We start from the raw sequence: 18,487 nt of genomic DNA, 5'->3' as shown, positions 1-18,487 counted from the left end.
TAAAAAAAGCAAGTAATGCAATATCTCGAACAAAGTTTTCGAGAAAAAAAAGTACTTCAGATGCGTTAGCCCCAGTATTTGGGTACATTCAAAATTAAGCAGATACGAACAAAAAATGTTGAGCTGTAATTTTGGATTTGAAAAAGGCACTTGACGCTATCTTGCATTAACTTTTGTGCAAAAAATTACAGACCATGAGTATTAAAGATATTGAATTAAACTAAAAAAGAAGCATAAGAGAAAGAACTCATTGAAAAAAAAATACCGTTAATAATCCGATGGAACTAAACTAATAGAAGTCTTCAAGTTAGCTTATTGGGACCAGTTCCATAAAACTTGTACATTTATGACCTGTCCAAGTTTGAAAAAAAATTAAAATTTACATGTTTTGCTTATAAAACTGTTATTATTTTGTCGCATAATATATAGACTGAAGCCGAAAAAAGCCGAAAATGTAACGAAAATTTTTGAAAAATTGCTCGACTGTGACTCAATAACTCTTAACGCGGAAAAATTAAATGTTACACATTTAGTATCACGAAAACAGGACAAGAATCAGAAGATTTTAGTTCAAATTACGAAGTGAGGATTGTGTATAACGGTTTAGTTCAGTTATAGAAAAAGTCAAATGTTTTAATTATTTAGGAATAATTATTGATTCACTTTTATGTTGGAAACCACACATACTTGTAGTAATAACTACCAAGAAAATTAAAAAAGTTGGTTTACCTTTTTAAAAATATAAGAAACACTGTTAAGTGTACCAAATCTAAAGAAACATACAATTTGGATTATTATTTTATTTCAATCGACAGCAAAATATAGAATAATTAGCTGGGTATACATAAATTATTAATGAATGTTAAAAAAATATGAATAATTAACAATATTTCTAATTTGTCCAAATTTATCAAAAGTACTGGATTGTACCACCACAGTAATTAAGATAAATGTATTTCAACAGAAATGGAGAACGTTTTAGGGAAGGGTATATGGAAGTCTAGGTATTTACAGGGGTTATGATCTACAATAGACTCGTTTATGTCAACTTTAAACACTGTAAAATTCACCATTTTGCTTATCTTAAATTCTTTCATTTGACGATTTTTGTGATATTCAAGAGCTAAACATTCCATGAATGTGCGCGAGATTCATCTGACTGAATTATTCTAACTACATACTCACATGAAAATATTTTTCATTAATAAAAAATATTTTTGGACGATTTGGTTTAATCATCAATATTTTAAGTCGGTCCGGATGATTGGAATTATTAAAACGCAGATTGTACACCAGCGCTGCTATTCTGAACCACTCTCGCGGTCGTAAAAAATACTTTCATCTCAAGTATTTTAATACAAAATACGCGAGATTAAAGCTTTTTCAATATCACTCCAGAGATGCAAATAATTTTAAAGAGGTCATTAAATTATTAGGCGTTGCCTAGTAAGAATTATTTCAAAGGTGATTTGGTCCAGCCAGATGAATCTCCCCCGCGTGATGAAGGTTTCAGCTCTTTTAATTAACAAAAGTCAACAGACGGAAAAGTTGAGGAAATGTTGATGTTCAAACATGGGTACAATGGTGAATGTTACACAGTGTGTTAAGTGGCCACTTAAACCAGCCAATGACAGGTCATAAGCCCTGTAAATTTTCTAATGACTTCCATATTCCCTTCTCAAAAATGTTTTCCCTCTCTGTTGAAATAAATTAAAATTATTACTTAAACTATTTTTCCAATGAATTCGTTTTTGATGCAACTGGTTTTTGTATGTAACGTGTAAAAAAGATTTTATAAAAAAACGTTATTCAGAAATGGACAAACATTTATTTAATAACTTTATTATTATTAATAGTAAAAATACTTTGCAACGTAAGTCTGTTTCTAGATTCAAGAATGTATATTTAAGCATTGTGTACATTCTTATTACAAAATATTAAAGGTTACTTTTTTATGACTTGATGTTTTTAAAGTTTGTGAAGAATATGGCTGGCGGATATGAAACACAATAAAGAAATCCACCTTTTGAAATAGTTGATAGAAATTCCAGGCACAAAAAAAACTTTCCATTTCGATTTCCGGTAAGTCAAGAAAAAATATTTTTCACACTAAAAAGAAATGGTTTGGAATTTCGGGCAAAACCTATTCAATCAAAAATGAAGGCATTTCTGTATTTGTCTAGGATATATATGTATATATAAATACGCGCCAGAAACTTTCTTTGAAATGTAACAAACGTATCCATGCGTTTATACTGCAGTGCGATGATGCTGTTTACAAAGATTTCTCAAAAATGTAATCTTTTGGTTCAAAATCAAAACATAAAAAAATACTTAAATTGTATTAAGAATTTTAGATATAATTTTTGCAACAAACAAATCTTAAATTATTATACATTTTATTATTTACGAGTATTTTATTTTATAGTTTTTATTATCATAAGTTTTTTGGACATGTACTGAAACGCAGAGCTGTTCACCTTGTCTTCATGTACTAAATGCTTGAGGAACACCACGATAACAATACCAAAATTGTGCAATATGAACGATACATATATCCTATATAAATTTACTGTAAACTAATTTTTATAACTTGTTTTTAACAATAATTTGTTAACACCATTTTTTATACGTATAAGTTTATGTAAATATATATATTTTTCGTTTAAATTCTTTACAAGTTATTTACAATTTGCTTTTTAATTCAATTAATTTTCTTATAACCATATACATTTTTTTCTTTTTTTCATGGCAGTATGCTTTTTATTGTTTCTACATGTATAGAAAAAAGCGTTGTTTATCTTTCAAATTATTACAAACGTTTCGTTATGTCAAACATAGAACGCGGATGTTTTTTATGTGTCATCAGCAAAGTTTGAGGTTAAGTCATTACATGTTTTCAGTCGAGCGACGTATGGAAATTGTGAAAAATCTCTATGGTTAGAACTTTACAGAGACAGTTCAAAAATGACGCATATTTTTCTGTTATTATGTACCATCTCGAGCCGCTGTGGAGAATTTAATTGATAACTTTGAAACTTTTGTTTCTGTTTAGTATGTTAAAACAGGTAACCGTCCTCGTAAAGGTCAATCGCTTAAAAACATTGCGGCAGTCAGCGAAAGTATAAACGAACTCCAATCCACCCCCATTCGTTATCGTTGTCGACAATAACACGTCTGCAGAAGCTTTATAAACAAATTTTGACTAAAAACTTGAACATGCACACTTACAAGAATCAATAAATACGGTGTCCAAAGCCAGTAGACCATGAGCAGTTCCGAACATTCATAATTTGGATAATGGAGCATCAAAAAGTCGATGGTGATTAAAAAAAGCATCTTTAGCGATGAGGCGCACTTTCAACTTGATGGGTTGGTCAATAAATATAACTGTTGAATTTAGGGAACTAAAAATTCACGAGTAATCCATCAACAGCCCACCGTACCCACTGCGTGTGACCGTGTGGTGTGGATTTTGGACTGGCGTAATCATTGGCAAGTATTTTTATAGAATGCAACCGGCAATGCAGTTACTGTTAATGGTCTTCGTTATCGTGACATGTTTACTATTTTTTTCTGGCCTGTGTGGGATGAAATTGATATTGATGATATTTAACTTTGACAAGATGGTGCGACCCGCCACACTGCGGCAGAAACAATGCAGTTATTGCAGACGGGGAGAAATTAACTGGCAACCGAAATCGTGTGATCCGACACCTATGGACTTTTTTCACTGGGGTTTTCTGAAAAGAAAAGTGTTTGCAAATAATCCGCAGACAATTTTAGAGCTTTAAACTGAAATTCGACAAGTTATTTAAGAAATTCATCCATAATTATGTCAAATTGTCATCGAAAATTTCAGGAAAAAGGCGAAAACTTGCCAACTTAGTCAAGGCGGGCATAACTCCCGAGTCCATATTTTACATAGAAAAGAAAACATCCTTAAAATTCAACTGCAGAATGTGTTTTAATAAAAAAATAAAATTCAATTAGGTTTTAAGACACCAACTATATACAGGTTGTTAGACAGACAGTTGTTCAAACGAAATAAGTGGCCATATGAGGCAATTGATGACTCGATCAGCCCTAGTAACCCAGACTTACTTAGCCTCATTGTCAGGAGGTTTTATTTTAGTTTTTAAAAAAAAAATCTTATATTATTGTTTGGTTGGTTGGTAGATTAGTTGCTTGGAAGATATTGTCATTTAGCAATAAGCCCGTCAATGTATAATTTACATTTTGTACAAAAAGTCAAACAAATAAAAATGTAATTCAATATTTTTATCTGAAATAAAAAAGAGCTTAAAAAACTTTATTTTAGAAACTTTGATAGCTCATTATTATTTTTCAAGTAGATACTTGTACTAATTAATAATTTACAAGAACATTACAACACTTAACTTAAAAACTAAACATCGTTTTGGTGGTTGAGCCTACGACTTTTTTTAAATTTTAATTTGATATATTAATAAAGGACTTTTTTCTAAAAACAAAAAATAACGTTTAAAGGAAAGCCAGGTCCAGGTTATTAGGGCTGATTGAGTTGGCAATTGCCTTTCCTTGTCTCCTTTTACGTTTGCACAATCGTCTATCTAACAACCTGTATATATTTTTTACTGTTTTTGTATATGTGTATGTATTTATTTAGATACCAATTATCACAACTACGAGCATAATACAAATTAATAATGTGAATGAATTCTAACACGGGCGCCCGAGTGAGGTGAAAATTATAAATTTGCATTTGAAGGGAAAGTTGAAAACAAATATTTTTCTTCAAATTGTGTCACATACACATACACTCACACACCCTCTTACCTGCATACAAACACTTACAGTTATTGTTGTGCACAATGATATGGTATCTCTTAACTTCATTATTTTTAAGTTTTCTCTCTGCCACGTACCTTGTTTCTCTACTATGATTTTTCCAAGAGTGGCAGGATCTGCTGTGTCAGCGAGAATCACGCAGGACACGACGATCAGCAAGAGTCTCCTGCACCACATCCTGACTTCGTTGTCGTCCACCACGATGTAGATTGAAACTATTAACTCACGTCACATTTTGTCAAATCATTTCACATTTATCAATTACTAAACTCTCCCAGACACATTTTAATATCTCACTCACTGCTGTATTTTTGACAATATCACGAACACCATTTCAATGAATTATTATTATTTAAAATCACAATATGTTGGGAGTTATTTCATTTCGTAATTAATGGACGGCCTTTGTAACTGAAACAAAAAAAAAACAAATTTTCACAACTCGGAAATAACGTTAAAAATATAACATGTTTTAAGTGGACTTTAAAAACTCTAATTATATAACTATCAATGCATAAAAATACAGTTTTCATTCATAATTTCCGGGATTACATGCAAAACGGGTCGCATTTTGTATCACGTAACTTTGATGAAACAAATCATGGCCTCCGAACGCGCTTAACAAACATTAAGTTAGAGTATATTCCATAGGGCGTGAAACGTCATATATTTAGATAATTTAACATATGCGTGTTTAAAACCATTGTTAAAAATTTATAAGACAATGCACAGAAAAAAAGAGCATTGTTTTTTTTTGCTTATTAAATTTTTTAAAACAATTAATACGTTCAAAGACGCTATTATTGTTTCAATACTGGTAATTGGTTAATTCATTCTTGTTTCAATAAATTTTAGATCATGAGTAATGTCTAGGCATCCACTTTCTTTCTCAAGAAGTTCTCCGTCTTTCTTGAAATATTTATCAATCTTGAAAACTTCTTTATGTGTAAAATACAATACCTAATTATAAAGATTGCGACATACTTAAAATAGTGTTTACGTTTTCAATTTTCGTCTTCTGTAGTTTAATCAAGACCGTTATCAAAAATTCTTGGTAAAGTGCTGGAATGTCGGTTAATACGACTAGAAATTCTTAAAAATTTATTGATGCCAAATTGATTTAAAGATTATTTGATGAGGGAGGAGCTACGAAAAAAAAAAGTATCATGATCTCGTGCTGGTGTTGTGGGTTTACTGGTCAAAGGTCCAAAAGTAAAATTCTACTTAAACGCAACTTAATTTCAAACTTTGAATCCATAAGATATTTACGACTTCCGGGAAAAGAAATTTATAAAAAAAGAAAGAAAAATAAAACATTGAAATAAGTATAGTAAAAACATAATCTGTAAACATAGAAATAAAACATGGTTACTCGTTAATTATGAATTAATTAAACATTAAAAAATTAAATATCATACTTATGGTAATGTTTTCTTTCCAAAATTAAGATTTTTTTAAACTTGCGAGTTTTAAGCACTTTTTAGGAAATATTACTTTATTTTCTGTGCAGAGTTTTTTATACTTTAAAAATTTAATTTGTTAAAATTTTAACTCATTTAAATGGTTTTAAAACTGTTTGAAGTAGATTAAGAGTCAAAAAAGCAAAAATAAAAATCATGATTGTGAAAATTTGTAAAAGAAAATTTAAAGAACAATTTCCCTTATAACTTGCAGTAATTGCAATCAACTGCCAAAGAGAGTGTAAAAATGATTTAGGCGCGCCATAAAGTTCTATGGCGAAATAATATACTGCCTGTAGGAATATCTTCACTTGCGGAAATATATTTCGTCGGCCTTAAAAACGGTGGAATTTCACAGTGGAATACACGGACCATAAATAAGGAGGTTTAACTGGGGGTAGTTAGAAGAGGTGAAGAACCTTGAAGGCTCGTTTGGAAGCCTTCAAATTTAGAAATATATTATTCAGAAAGTACTTATACGAGGTTTTCTTGCAGATCAATAAGTTCAAATTTAAAAGCAAACCCAAGAGAAAATAATTCCAAGAGTAGACCCAAAAACCCTTTTTTGGTCTCGTTATTTTTGCAAAACATGTATGTTGGAAAATGTTTCTATTGTTTTAAAAAAAATATATTCTTAACTGGAAAATATCACGTACTACGAATACCGATTAAAATATGTGAAATAGATTTTTTTAAATTAGATATAGTGGAGAAATGATTTCGTATATAACTTTTAAAATAAAATTATAAAACATGCGTCTGTACAAAAACGCAACATGTTTGGCCTTGCCAATTGTGGCGTTAAGATTCGTGACGATGTTCTATTAAAATTTAAACGGTCACAAACAAAATTTAAAATTCAACTTAATTGTGAAGTATTAGGGGCGGGGCCAAGACAACAAGAACATGGAAGTCTAGGCATTTACATAGCTTATGACCTTGAAATTTGAAAATTGGAAAATTTCCAAAATCAGAAAATTGTTTTCAAGCGTTGCTTGGTAGGTGAATTAGTCCAGTTGTATAAATCTCACACACATGATAAAGGTTTCAGCTCTTTTTTTTCACAAAAGTCAACAGATGGAAGAGTTAAGGAAATGTGGATGTATAAATATAAGCAGAATGGTGAATGTTACACAGTATGTAAAGTGGCCACTAAAACCAGCCAATGACAAGAGTCAAAAAATATTTCACTTCTCTGTAACAAAATTGAACATTGATAACTCCCTAGGGGGAAAATCCACCTCGTCTGCAAGTATTTGGACATATGTCAGAAAATATGGACATTTTAGTAAAATATAACGCCTGTTTCACCCACGGAGGGTTCCGGATTCGATGTTAGTTTTCTCAAGCTGTGCTGATACTCTGTGCTGTAATTATCCAATGTTATTGAGTCTCTTGGCCTGTTGTGGTGGAAAATAAATCAACAATAGGGTGAGTAGTGAAACAGAGTTAACGGTGCACATTTAACTTTGCAAAGAACTGTTTGTTACTGGAGGTAAAATTTTCGGTTCACAATGGAGTCCTGTTCTCGACTCTTGTGTATGAAAGCAAAAATGGACAATAAATAAAGCGGGCTGAATGCTGAATCTCACAGGCGGATATGTAATCAAATTAAATCCGTTAATAAACATGTCAAGATCCATGCAATATGTACTATTACTAAGACAGGCTTTATCGAATATTTAATAAGATTTGAGATTTTATAATTACTTAAAGATGCACATGACACAAGTTGAAATAATCGGCGTGCATTCATATTTGTAGGGGAAATGAGGTTTGTTTATTAACAGAGCGTAGTGAGGCGTTTTATCCCTCCGCATACCTCGACGAAGAAATAGCGTGATGTGTTTAGAAAAAAAAAACAAATATTTATTTGAGGTCAAACGTCCTATTTTCTTTTCACATTCATTACGAGACACTAAAATTAATTTATTGCTATATTGAGATGAAAAACCTGTTTTATATTTAACGTCCGGTAAGCATTTAATTTGATTTCTAAGCCAAAGTATGAAAATAAACATCATATAAAAATAAAATTTAAAAAACTTGGTTTAAAAACAAACAATCCTTCAATAGGTAAAAAGTTTCAGACGAAGTCATCAGGTTTATCCTAAAATTTAATTTCTAAAAGCTTAAATTTACATAGTTACTATTTTCAGTTATTTATTTTGTGGTTCAGTATTTTTTACCTTTTATCTGACGTTTTCGAGCGATAAATAAAAACAGTGTAAATTTATTTTTTCATAAACTCTAGGGCGTAATATGTATGGGAATTCGGCGTAAGGGTGTGTCAGAGATTGAGTATAAATAAACGTAATTTATAAGTACTAGCACGTCATATATTTATTTACCCTAACACAAATAAAGTGTGAATAACAAGACGAAAATGGCTTGCGTGTTAAATAAAAGAAAGAAATTTTCACCCTTGGAATTTTAATTTTCAAAATACCTTGGTAAATTGTCCGCTTCGTAGTGGTTAGTGCATTTGAAGTTTGCGTAAGAATCCTCGAGTTCAAATTCCGAGCAAGTCGAATTACTGATATTTGTTTGCAGAGGAGTTTTTTTTAATATTTGTATTGAGGCCCATATGGTCAAAAAATAACTGAGTTTGCAAATGATGAACATGGGATAACAATTTTAAATTTGAGGAATTAGTTGGCCTAAAACATTCTTTTAACTGAGATACTGAACCTCTCTCTGGTGGAAATAATTAAAAGGGCATATGACATTTACATAACCAGCGCACTAAATTCTATCAATTCCCATTTGCGGTCACAGGGACCTGCGCGAACATTACACATAATAGGAGTGTGAAATGAAATGTTTCCCCAGCAAAAGTGCAAAACTGTGAAAGTAAAATGATGCTTCGGAAAAACTTAAAACGCACCTGTTCTTTAAATCATTCAGATATATTAGCAAAATACGATGAAAAACTTAAAACGCACCTGTTCTTTAAATCATTCAGATATATTAGCAAAATGTGACGACAAAATATATTTAAAAAAATAAAACAACTTTGTTTTTAACCACTAATTTTTATTTTTCACCAACCGGTTTCAAAGCAAACAAGCTTCTTTGTCAAGGTTTACGTAACTTGACAAAGAAGCTTGTTTGCTCTGAAACCGGTCGGTGAAAAATAAAAATCAGTGGTTAAAAACGAAGTTGTTTTATTTATTTTATTATAATGAATAACCACAAAGTTAGTGCTTCAAATATAAACTTTATACAAAATATATTGTTTGACACAAATTGATTCTTTTATTTAAATGAATATTCAATTAAATATTGTACTTAAAAAAATAAATCAAAATCGGGCTGAATCAAATATAGAAGGAAAAAAAACTCTTTGTGTGACATGTGAACAGAGCAAATAAAATTTTCAATACAGTACAATCCTTCTTAGAACAAGTTTCCCTAGCGAGGACTTATAAATTCATTTTGTATTTTTTTTCCATAAAAAATCTGCAATAAAAACAAAAACAAGGCTTTTGTAAAGCTTTTCTGATGTGTTACGAATTACGATATTAAAAAAATGCCGCTATTTAAATAATCTACCCCCTGGTTTAAAAAGAACACCGAAGTGCACGATGATTTACATGTGCCTCTAGTAAAAGTCAAGAAAAGGTAATTTAGTGTGGCGTATCAGCAAAGGCTCGGTAACCACACCAATAGTCTTGCTAGCAGCTTCCTATTTGTAAGTGGAGATGTTAGCCGTCTCAATCGCTATGGCGTTCTGGATTTTCCGAATAGGTAGTTAGCATACCAGTTTAATAAAAGAGATGTCGGAGGTTACCTGATGTCCCCTCTCCCTTACTCAATAAATCATTTAAAAATGTACTTATAGTCTACAATTACTATTGTAAATTGGAGAATTTGTTACTAGCCGATTATTTAACAATAACAATGGTCATATCTATTTATTTTTTATTTTATTTGAAAAACCAATAGTTTTACACATTTTTAATTAACATTAAAAAAATATTGCATGGACTTGGCCAATAACAGATTTCTACAAATTGTACAAAGTTAATAAGAAATGTTAATCATCTACATATTGCGATTACATAAAAAAAAACAACAAAATATACTTATATGTTATGGGGTAAAAGTAGACCTGGACTATATATAGAAAGAATAAGAAAGCGACAAAAGAGTTCAAAAATATACATTTTTAGTATTATAGTTAAATGCCAAGACTTCCATTTCCCCATTTTCCCTTCTCAAAGTTTTTTTCACTCTTTATTGAAATGTCTGTTCGTTTTGATAAATTTTACGGAGAGTTAACTCCACATTTGTTCACCAAGTTTTGCCACCATGCAGAAAATAAAATTGAAAACTTTTTAAAATCATTTTTAAGTTTTAACAGTATTTTTATATTAATTCAAGTAAAGTATTAGAAACCATCACACATAAAGCATCAGTATGTAAGTAAAAAGTAAGCAATAAACTGAAATAGTAAATGAGCATAAATAATAAATATGTCAGTTTTTAAACTATACAATTTTGGTGAAGTTAAAACCAAGTAATATATAAAACAATGTAAACTTTTGAAAGTAAACTTTCCTATCGTGAACACATTGATAATATTGTAAACAAATCTCTCAAACTTCTCGGTTTTATCAATATTAATACCAGCAAAACTCTTTATTGCTCACTAGTTCAACCCTATCAAGAATACGCTTCTCATATTTGGTCTACATTCTAACGGACTCATATTGACCATATCGAGTCTGTCCAACACCGTTTTCTAAGAAAAGTGACATGGTTGCTCGGATTACAAAGGGGTAATTATTACTTTTTTGAAATAGAGCAATCTCTTAATCTGTCTTCATTGGAGAGACGTAGAACTGAGATGGACCTTATATGCATTTTCAAAATACTTAATGCTATAAGTGATGTCCCATTGTTGCAATAAATTTCTTTTCATGTTCCCAACCATGTCACCAGAAGTCAACATCTGCTATTTATTATATCTTCTAAGAGAAATTTTTGTTTTTATGGACCAATGAATGTGTAGATTAGTTAATTCATCACACGATCTGAAATTCTTCGGGATAGATCTTCCGGCTTTTCGTAGATCTCTTTGCAACTAAACAGTGTGGGATGAAGTTGGATTGGCATGGTTTAGCTCGAAGTCTTATGTTTTTCGTTTTTATGAATACATTGTATACCATTATTGTTTTACCCTTATATGTCTTTGCTACATAGTTTGATGATGTTCTTTTTGTTCAGTTTCTTCATGTAACTGTTGTAATTGGCTTAGGCCGTATATATAATAAATAAATGAATAAACATAAAATACATTGCAAAAAAAAAGTTGGCTGAAGATTTAGAATTGCCAATTCGATTCCCTATGCATTACAAAATCTGTTTATGATTTACATCAGTACCCCGCGTTGCTCAACAAGATTAATTCAAAACTGTGCTTAATTTATTTTCATCGCTGAAGGCTAATTTATACCCCTTTGAAAGTCTCATGCGGTTATACGGTAATTAAAACTTTTTTTACAAGAAGATTTATGCTGTCAATAATTAATTAATATCTGCAATAAATTAAAAAACTTTACTAAAACGCCAAAACTTTTTGAAGGAATCACAATAACGGTGAATAATGAAGAAGAGTTAGATAAAAAGTTTGTCGTTTAATTTTAGCATGATGACACCATAAAGATAAAAATGCGAGGTTCAATTAATATTTCGCAAGTCAAAAAACATGGCAGATTTTTTTTCGGGCGCGAATACACATATTTTAAAACTGATGGCAAGATTAAGGAAAATCATGGATAGAAATTATGTTACGATGGGGTTTCCTCTTATATCTTTTTTTAAAAAAAATATATTTGGACCCCTGTATTTAGTAGCCTTACGTGTCATATACAAGGCTAAGGTACTCGGAAAAAAAAAAGTTGTTGTTTATCTTGGAAATGGGATGTTCGATCACTGATTTTGGTTTATTACCTTTATGAGTCCAATCACCATTGTTGCAAAGTTCAAGAACAATGGCGCATGATAACTACTTTTTACTACAGTGTGGATATCTGTTAAGGATATTCCATCTTTCCTGCATTCTGCTTCAAGATTATAGCGTTGCAAACTGAAAAATGGGCACTGAAATAACAGATGTTCTATACTCTGTGAAGAAATATCATCGCATGGACAATAGTCATCATTCCTTAATTTAAACCTATATAGATAACTTCCTCTTATATCACGGATAAATATGTAACTAGAAACTTATAATTTTGTCGAATTAACAAAACTATAAATACCTATACAAATCAATTGTTATGCGAAAATAAATACGGAAGTATTAAGACAAAGTCATAATACTAGATTAAAGACAATTATAAGACACTTTCATTTAAAACCTGACAGACACAATGACAGACAATAAATTTACAACACTTGGCAAAGACAAAAAATAATACTTCTGTAACCAAAAAAAAAAAAAACAAATTACGGACAAAGACACAATAATTTTCTGAGTTTCAAGCTATATAACTTTTTAAGTATGGATTTATCGGTATGCAAAAGAAGCTGAAAAATACGTTTCATATTTCCGAATATAATTTAAAGTCTTTTCTCATTTTATTAACGTAGGTATGTTTTGAAATCTTTTTTAACTTTTAAAAAAATTTTTACACTCAACATATTTTCATGTGACTTGAAAATTGATGTGAAGGTATGTACTATTATGTTAAAAATAAATAATGCACTGACACTCCGAAACGTGCCTGTGGGCCAGTGGAGTGGCTACATCCACAAATAAAAAGCAAATGATATTGAATGTACCAATTGTATATATGTGTTTTGGTAAACTATGAATTTGTATTTTATATTGGATTAAATAAATAAATAAAAATAAATAAACTTATCGAGTTATTTACAAAAAATAAACATTTGCTTCTTATTTAAATTCTAATCTTCCGAGAAAAAAAATCTGAAGATAAGAAACGCCTTTCATTACAGTTTACAGCTACAATGTTACAAGAAGGAATATTAAAAAATATAACATGCGAGTTTTTCCTGTCGAAATCACAAGTCCATTTTTGGATGCTAAAAAATTTTTGTTTGCATTTTAAAATAAAGTATGCAGCGGTAGATGTGTTTCTGCTGTAAGTCAACACATGACGAGTATTATTTTAATAACGTAAAAAAGCATAGTTAAATACAACGGGAGCGCAGTACAAACGTTATTAACGCTATTATTTTTTACCTCTTTCAGTTTCACCACACGGCGCTTTATTTGTGCGCAGAATTACCATTTTTCTTTCATTTTAACACTCCGAGGGTAAAAAAATCACTGCATGCCATTTTTAATAACGGCCTTATGAGGGGTAAGTGGTCGCACGGTGACCAGGGAGTACTTTGCATAATCCATTTAAAAGTTATTCATGGACCGGCCACTTTTGGTAGATTGTCCCTACCACCCTACTCTAGCGCGCTTTAGAAGGAAAACACTAGCGAGGTTAAATAACGCTATTTCCCCTTAACCACAGAGGAAAGAATGAGTGGGAATTCAAAATAAAATAATGCAATATTCAAATATCTTTTATGAAAAAATTAAAAACGGTTTTCGTGTGAATATTTCGGAACATGAAGAAATAAAACATGACAGAAATCCAAGGAGACGTAGATGGTAAGACATACTTGCCCACTAAAATAAAACAAAACTTGAATCAATTTTATTTTTTACTTTAAGTACTAACATTTTGTAAATAACTAAAAAATACGTTATATACAACTGGTGCAAGTCACAATGATTTTTTTATAAAAAAATTGAACTAAGGATATATTTCTGATCACAAAACAAACTTCAAAAGTTCAGAACATGGATTATATTAATAAAAAAGACTTTTTGAACTCATATATAGGAATAAGTATGTTAACATCTAATTTGAGAAATAAATTTTATTGATAATAATAATAATAATAGAGTATAGATTATGGGGTATTAAGATTAACGGCTTAGCGTGGCATTACCAATTAATTTTTAAGAAAGATGGGCTGGAGGTTGGTCTTATCCAGAGACCAATAAACGTATCAAGAATCAGAAACTAGTATAAATATATCTTCTCTTCAAGACCATTGAAATAAATCCAACCTTCTAGTCTTATTAAAAATTTTTAACTCAATTTTTGATGCGTCTGAACTACTGAGCTCAAAAAAATTCAATATCCCAACTAGAAACCTCAGACAAAACTTAATCTTTCATACCTATAACCAAAGAACTAACTATGGTTTTCATTTCCCTACGCTCAGAATTCTTAGGTCTGCCAACTAACATACCAATCATTATTTCTTTGATAACAAGTTGTCTTTTTTCGCACAATCACAGAATCAAATTCAATCAGAAACACATATCTCCCACATTTACTCCCACCGAGTCGACTTTTTACCATTGCTTCTTTCTTTTTTCCTTAATAATAATTTTCTATGTATGAATATGTCCTTAACAATGCTCATTGGGCGTATAAATCAATAATTGGTTTTATGGAATTCCGATTTTATTTGTTCACGTTTTTAATTTATTTATTATTAAAAATCTTATATAATAATAAGTAACGATGTTGTATCCATTTATTATAATAAAAATGCATTTTTACATACAGTAGAGACCGTATATTGAACATTTTTCAAGCGTCGTCAGATCAGAAATATTCTTCTTAAATATCAGTAAAGGCATTTTTAAAGGTAATTTCAATAACGTATTTAAATGCACTTACTATGAAGTGCTCATACTAAAACATAGATTAATCCGAGCACTACGTAGTCACAAAATGATAGCATCTCACAGTATACAAGACAGCTCGTGTCTAGTTTACCCTTTAAAGTTAAATTGATACATAAGTCGTCTGTAACCGACGTTTTGGAAACCGCTGTGTTTGTCTTCTTCCTACCAAGTATCCGTTTAATAGGATTAGCTCACAAGGCAGATGGAAACATGGATCTCTGCAAGTTGGCTTAACCCAAGCTAGCCCTTAGCTATTTCCAAGTATGCACGAATTTTTATTAGAGATGGAATAATACATTAAAAATAACTTTCATAATTTGACCAAGTTCATTCACAAATAAATGCTTCACTGTAAAACTATCTTCTTTGATCACTTCAGGCCGGTGTATTTCGAGATTGGCATACATAAAATACAAAATACCTCTCATCTATCACTAATATTGAAATTAATGATTCCATGTAAATAACATACCTACACTCAATCATAATTTAATCGAAGTTATATGAAGGGTACACGGTAAGATCAGGCACATAATAAATAAGGAATTTTACATGAGAGAAAAAAGAAGAATAAAAACCTTGTTTTTGAGACTCCTGAATCATATAATTACAAAATTAAAACATATTTTTTTTGCTATTTTGAGTTGAAAAAATGTGGATGTTGAAACATGGGCAGAATGGTGATTATTACAAAGTGTATAAAATAGCCACTTAAACCAGCCAAAGACAAGTCATCAGGCCCTGTAGATGCATAGACTTCCATATTCTCTTTTCAAAAATGTTTTTCCTCTCTGTTGCAACAAATTTAGATTTAAATAACTCCCTAGGGAGAAAATCCAGTCTGTCTACAAACATTTGCACATACTCAAATCATTGTTTGTATATTAATGAATATTGTGGGAGGATAACAGTTGACATGAATCCAGAGTTTTGAAAAATAAATAATGAAGTTAATTTGTAACACTCAGTTACACAATGCAGGTACCTACAAATCTGAATTAGTTTTAAATTTAAAAAGTATTTAAAGTGATCCAAAACACGTATTTATTTTATTGTTAGGTTATGCAATAATTAACCCTGGAGTTAGTAGGTTAGAAAAATATTTAAAAATGAGACGGAAAAGTTTGAAAAGATCGCGTCTCGCTCTCCGGGCAGCCAACCGGGAAATTACCATAGGGAAAATCTATTTTTCCCGTATTAAAAGATTTCTCTCGATAAAAATTGTTTTTCAAGGCAAGAAGCGCCGAGGGGCCGTGTTATGACTAAGATGAATGCTTTATTTGCGCGGGAGTCACCGGCGAATACATTTATCGCGACCGCCTGTGATATAGAGCCTATAATCACCCATAAAAACTTTTTCGTTTATTGTGAGGAATATTTTTCCTTGACCTAGTGTCAAGGACTCGCATTTGTGGCATTCGTGGTGGTTTGAAGCAGTTTAGCATTTTTAAAAATCTTACTTATTTTTTTGAAAGAATGCTTTCTGCCTTCCCTTACGGGGAAATAGCGTGATTATAGTAGTAGAAGTACTTATTTTTATTTCTCTAGTTTGTAAAAATGACATTTGTATATCAACTAATATTGACAATTATTTTCATTACTATAATATAACTATATTAATTTATTTAAAGCCATTTGAACTGCAATATTTCTAAATTTGCTGCAAAAGAAGGAAAACATTTTTAAGAAGGAAATATGGAAGTCTAGGCATATTCGGGGCTTATGACTTTTCACATGGCTGTTTTTTAGTGGCCACTTTAAACGCTGTGTAACGTTCACCATTTTGTCTCATTTCATTGTTTCTGAGCTGGGACCTGAAGCAAATGACTGATTACCTTGCTGTCATGCAACAAACGATCGAAATATTTTTTTTGTCATTCCAAGTCCGCCGCCTAGTAGGAGCATATGGTGTCCACAAAGATCCTCCAAGCATCTCTGTCGGCTGCCAGCTTTTGTGCATCCTCCCAAGTCAGGTTCGCGTCCTGTAGTTCTGACACAAACTGCAGATAAACAGTCAGCAGTGGACGTCCAGGACACCGAGAACCTGATGCCTTGTAAAGTAGGCAAGCTTGGTTAAGGTTCTCAGGAGGCATCCGCAGTACATACATGTCACCGGAGATTGTTTTGTTTGTGTTTTTTATACTTCATTTCTTACAAAGGTCAAACCACCGCATAGCTAAGAATTTTTTAAGATATCTACTATCGAAGATCTCAAAATTCTGCTGTTTTATGCCCTAATGAGGTACCATGATTTGCATCCGTAGAAGATTATTGGTCGAAATATATTGCAATTTTTATTAAAATTTGATTTCTTTTGCACCATAGCAGGCCATGAGGCTCGATAACAGTTTTGAATTACTGCACAAAACACCCAGGCTTGAGAAAATTACATCACATTTCTAAAAATCAACTAACATGGTTATTTTTTATTATGGTATAAACATGCCGGAATGAATACAATTATGGTAATCCATTAGTGTGGGGTAGTTATGAGACAACTAGTGTAGTGGGGTCAATAAATTAAAAACCTTGTATTTTAATCTGCAATAAATTTTTCAGCTGATATATAATGCTTAAAGCAGTAACCACTAAGTTTTAAATAATTTTTAAATTAATTTAAGTTGTAAAAAATGCACAATATTGGGCGCGTCATTTCCACCATCATTTACGAAAAAAGGAAAGCTTCGGTGTGGAACCGAAAACCTTTAGTGCCACACGACAGGAATGGTCATCAGTAATTCAGGTATCCCCATTGGATTAGAGAGGATGATATGTTTAGAGCATAGGTGAAAAAAGATACTTGTAACCGAAGGTTAAGGAGATAGGATGCCTTCGGAGCGCGTTTATTTAAGAATTTATAACAGCTAAAAGTTTGCGCAGCCCTCAGGTTTCCGATTTCACTTGGGAAACGAAAATAAAACTGTTCAACATCTTGAGATCTAAAACAATGCCAACTATGAAAATAATTTAATTACAGATAAAACAAATAAATAAACGTGAATGATATTTGTATGATTTTGGACAATAAGGGTTCAAAAAATTTAATTAATAAACTAAATAACAGCGTAGAACAATTGATTATTTTGTATTTTTACAGATTTTTTTTCAAATTTCCATTTCACTTCACTTGGGCACTTCATTGATACAATAACCGCGGCGTAAATGAACTTTTTATTACTTGAAGGTAAGATATATATAACTTTTCAGGAGCCAGTCCAGGGACTGTGAAATATTTTGGTGAAAAAGCATTTTTTTAGTACTAGATTCGACAGATAAAATTAAATATCTTGGTGTTTACATAGACCAAAACATAAAATGGAAAGACCGTATAAGTGAACAAGTTAAACGTATTAGAAAATGTAAACAGTTACATATTTATTGGATTAAGCAATAATTTAAGAATCAATAATTTAAAAATTGCGTATTACTCAATTGTACAATCTTTATTACAATATGGTGTAAT

General features: G+C 31.1%; 1 protein-coding gene across 1 annotated transcript in view; it reads right to left on the bottom strand.

Moving 5' to 3' along the window:
• Positions 1 to 18,487, bottom strand: part of LOC148277478 (kin of IRRE-like protein 1) — a 203,180-nt gene that overhangs the window by 102,335 nt on the left and 82,358 nt on the right. The window contains exon 2 of the mRNA XM_088232848.1: positions 4,908 to 5,241. Coding sequence (XP_088088974.1) covers positions 4,908 to 5,007 — 100 coding nt within the window. The 5' untranslated portion in view covers positions 5,008 to 5,241. The remainder of the gene's footprint in view (positions 1 to 4,907; positions 5,242 to 18,487) is intronic.

This window comes from Micrasema longulum, unplaced genomic scaffold (genome assembly GCF_059751315.1).
Source record: "Micrasema longulum isolate JH-2025_06_02 unplaced genomic scaffold, ASM5975131v1 h1tg001028l, whole genome shotgun sequence".
NCBI classification, from domain to species: Eukaryota; Metazoa; Arthropoda; class Insecta; order Trichoptera; family Brachycentridae; genus Micrasema; species Micrasema longulum.
Note: the sequence above shows the minus strand (reverse complement) of the source record. Positions and strands in the feature narration are given on the sequence as shown.